The sequence below is a fragment of the Oryzias melastigma genome, linkage group LG5 (genome assembly GCF_002922805.2).
Source record: "Oryzias melastigma strain HK-1 linkage group LG5, ASM292280v2, whole genome shotgun sequence".
Taxonomy (NCBI): domain Eukaryota; kingdom Metazoa; phylum Chordata; class Actinopteri; order Beloniformes; family Adrianichthyidae; genus Oryzias; species Oryzias melastigma.
Window position 1 is genome coordinate 34378853 of NC_050516.1, and position 4035 is coordinate 34382887.

Genomic DNA, 4035 nt, shown 5'->3' on the forward strand with positions numbered 1-4035 from the left:
TCTATTCTATTTTGTTCTATTCTGTTCTGTCCTATTCTATTATGTTCTGTTCTATTCTATTCTATTCTGTTCTATTCTGTGTTGTTCTATTCTGTTCTGTTCTATTCTGTTCTGTTCTGTTTTGTTTTGTTCTGTTATATTCTATTTTATTCTATTCAATTTTCTTATATTCTGTCTTGTTCTTTTCTATTCTATTCTTTTTTTGTTCTGTTCTGTTTTTTCTGTTGTGTTCTATTCTATTCTATTCTATTCTTTTTTGTTCTGTTCTGTTTTTTTCTGTTGTGTTCTATTCTGTTCTGCTCTGTTCTGTTTTGTTCTGTGTCGTTCTTTTCCGTTCGGTTCTGTCCAGCCTCATTCCTCTGCGTCATACTTTGTCCTGCATGATCTTGCTCTGCTCTGATTTATGTTATTTACATTTCATCCTCTGTGTTTTGGGCCGCCTTACTACAACAAACCCGCCCACGCTCAGACTGGATTCTGAGGTAAACAGAACTCAATCAAAACAAGGCGTGTCGCGGCGTGTCGAGCAAAATGGAAAAGCCGTGTTCTGTGATATTCTGTTCCGTCTCTTCCAGCTCATTTGTTTTCATTCATTTCTGTTCTATCATCCTCTGTTCTGTTTTACTCTTTTGTGTTACTAATAAACAAAACATTACCATCTGTTGGATCCAGACTGAATGGAATACGCTGTTATAAAAGAAAAACTAGAGTTTTGACATCAGTTTTTTGGGAAATGAGATTTAGAGTACATGTTAAAAATGTAAACAAAAGATTCAAATAAAACCTACTTTTCTGTAACTGCTGTAAATAATTATTGTTTAATTTAAAGCCTCCGATCAGTACAATTATTTTAATAAATACTCACAAGCAGAAATACTGAGATAGTGAGATTTTATGTAAATCTAGATGAAGCCAGCAGTATCTCTAAGGTACTGAGCTAAAAACGGGAAAATGTTCCTGATGGGATTCAGCATCTTCATATTAATCACAAACAAACCTAAACCAAAGAGAAGGCCATTTGGAACCACTTAAAACCAGCTCTGGTTTTATATTTTACAATTGTTATTTATTTTTCTTTTTTTTAGGAAATATTCATGTCTTAAAACTTTCAAGACTAACAAATAATGATTCTTAAAACTCTAAAATTGATTTTACCATGAATATAATCTTGTAAATTTACAACAATTAGCGATGATTTTAAAGGAAATAGAAATAAAAAGTAAATCGAGATAGAAATTTGATTGAGGTGGAGTTTTAATTTTCTATTACCTTTCTATTAAAAACAATCTCTATAGCTGCGTTTCCATTACAAATATGAGCAAAACTTTATTGAAATCCAATTTACACAATTTCATAGTTACTTTTAAGAAAAAACAGTCTGAACAAAAATATTATTCTTGTTACCGTATTTTCCGGAATATAAGTCGCCATTTTTTTCATAGTTTAGTCAGGGGTGCGACTTATACTCAGGAGCGATATTTGTGTTTTTTTTTTTAAGATAAATAGGCTCATATATTTGTTATTTTCACAGTAAACACCAGCTGTCCTTTCGCTGTTGTTTCCTCTAACAACCACTAGAGGGCGTTGCATCTGAGTATATTTGTTACTAACAGCGGCAGAAGAAGAAGTGTCGTCCAAAACAAACATGGAAGAGAATCTGATTGTTTTCCTCTTAAACTTTGATATTTTTCTTATACAGATCAAAAGATTAGTATTCTTGTTTTTATTTATTTATTTTTTATTTTATTTTAGCTATGTTTGGCTTTGCGGATTTGTTCTGAAACATCAGACTTTTCTCCCAAATATTCAACTTCGACTCCAGAGTGACTTTTATGTGGTTTTCTTCTTCTTGATTAGATTTTTTTGCTCTTTTGACTTATACTCTGGAAAATACAGTAGTTAATTGGCTAAACAAAATGTCAAAATAGAGGTTTAAAAAACCTTTAGACGAGTGAAATAGTTATTTTTTTTTAATTTAACATTTTCATTTATTTACCTCGTCTAATTACTTAAGTCATTTTTGGTTTTATCCCACCTATTGTGAAGAATAACTAAACATGATTGAATCAAGTAGGATGTGTACAATGATCTACATTGAGATATTTTTATTAAAAAGAAATGTTTTATTGTCGAAATGTTGTTTTTGTGGTCCTCCGTATGTAAGAACCAAATCCTGAAATAAACCTAACTGAGCCAGTTTTTCACAAATAATTATTATCAAAAATATATTTAAAAATATTTCTATTTTCTAGGGAACTTTCATCTTCTCGTTGGTCAAGTTCACTCCCCTGAAGTTCAACAACAAAATCGAGTATCCGTGGTGGGGTTACACACTCGGCTGGTGGTTCACTCTTTCATCCACTCTGGTTGTTCCGTTAGTGATGCTGTACAATCTGTCCGTTACTCCTGGTACACTGCGACAGGTGAGCAATCTGTTCACTCAGAGATGAAAAGAACTATGTTCGGTTCGTTACTAAAACATTTTTTCCTTTGCAGAGAATCTCTATTTTATGCACTCCGTCTGAAGACCTTCCTCTGACAAAACCAGAGAAGACAGCTCTCGAGTTGCTGAAAATATCCTAATGTCGCCTCAGCATGGGGTAAAAGGGTATATAAACATCAGAGGACACCAAACTGGCTGTAGGCAGGATGCAGAAGGCTTTTGAGTAGAGCCCACCCCTCTGTGAGCGCCGCTGCTGCTGATGGGGTGTGACAAAACAAACGGATAGGTAACCTAACATTTACTCACTCTCAACAGTTTAGAAACCTCCAGTTTTTTAATTGATCTCATCAATGTCAATACTTTTTCTTTTTTTACTAGTTTTCTTACAGTTACTACTGCAAACATTTCAATCAATTCAATATATTTGTTTTTAATTTGTGTAAATTCCTGGCACATTTTTTTTTAAATCAGAAAATGTTTTCATACATCGCACAATAAAGCTAAACTGTCTTCCAATATTTTTTTATCCCAAAGAAAACCTACTAAACAAAGCATTCAACCCAAAAAAGCACAATTTATTATAAAGAAGGTACAAAACTAATAAATATCAATGCAGTTGTATCAAAAGCACAAGTGTGAGTGACAAAAGCTTAAAAAATGTTCTCCTGGATTTGCTTCATATTTAATGGTTGTTGTGTGACTCGAGCTGTGAAAACAAAAAGGTTTGTTTGAGCTAAATGTGTTACCGTTCCAGCTGTCATTCATGTGTTTTATTGAGATTGCCACAGGTAAGGTGACAAAGTGAAGCATCTGATGAGCACAGTGAGGGAAAAAAGGATCAATTTACCTCGTTTGATCCTCACTCTGCTCTGAAAACTCGGCATGCCACACACTTTAAAAAAAAAAGAAATATATTTTTTTAAATCTCCATCTAATGTTTCTTTAAAGATATGTATATTTATATCCTTATATTTATCCAACAAATATCCAGTAACATGTTCAAAGTTACCAGGTGATCTACTGTACTGTTTAAAATAGTTTATTTAAAAATGTGCATCCGTTTTGTAGGTCAATATTTTTGTCATTGTGTAACTTCACATCTGATCCCCTTTAAATCTGTAAAGCAAAGTACTGTTTACAAAGTATTGTAAATATACTGTATAGTAAGATTTTTTTTTTAATTCAATGCTCTTCAAATACTTTTTTAATCATTCAATGAAAAAAATCATTCGTAAGGATTTATTATTTTCATTTAATTTCATTCTAGGGTGTTATTATATAAAACATTTCAATGATTTCTCTTTGCTGTTTCTTGAAATATGATTATTAATAAAAGCACGTGGTAATGTTCATCTTTCATTTGTAGTTTTTATACTTTCTTGTAACTATGTGTTTATATTGACTGGGTTAAAAAAAATTATTTAAAACAGAATTTCTCTTTAGACAAAATGATGAGTGACCAAATGGTATGATGGTTCCTGACTCACAGGTCAGGAAAAAATGTTTTTTGTTTCGTGGTTTCTGGCGACATCTGCAGAGAAAAAAGGTAATTGTATGGATGCTTAGTAAGCATTAAAAACTCAAATCAATCC

The 4035-nt window shown here is 32.2% G+C and overlaps 1 protein-coding gene across 7 annotated transcripts in view; it reads left to right on the plus strand.

The window, feature by feature from the left end:
• LOC112144804 (sodium- and chloride-dependent GABA transporter 2) overlaps positions 1-3793 on the plus strand; it is a 40923-nt gene extending 37130 nt beyond the window's left edge. For all 7 annotated transcript variants that reach the window (XM_024269591.2, XM_036212075.1, XM_024269594.2 and 4 more), the window contains 2 exons: positions 2253-2423; positions 2497-3793. In XM_024269591.2, the coding sequence (XP_024125359.1) occupies positions 2253-2423; positions 2497-2583 (258 nt within the window). In that variant the 3' untranslated portion in view covers positions 2584-3793. The remainder of the gene's footprint in view (positions 1-2252; positions 2424-2496) is intronic.
• The last annotated feature ends 242 nt before the right edge of the window (positions 3794-4035 follow it).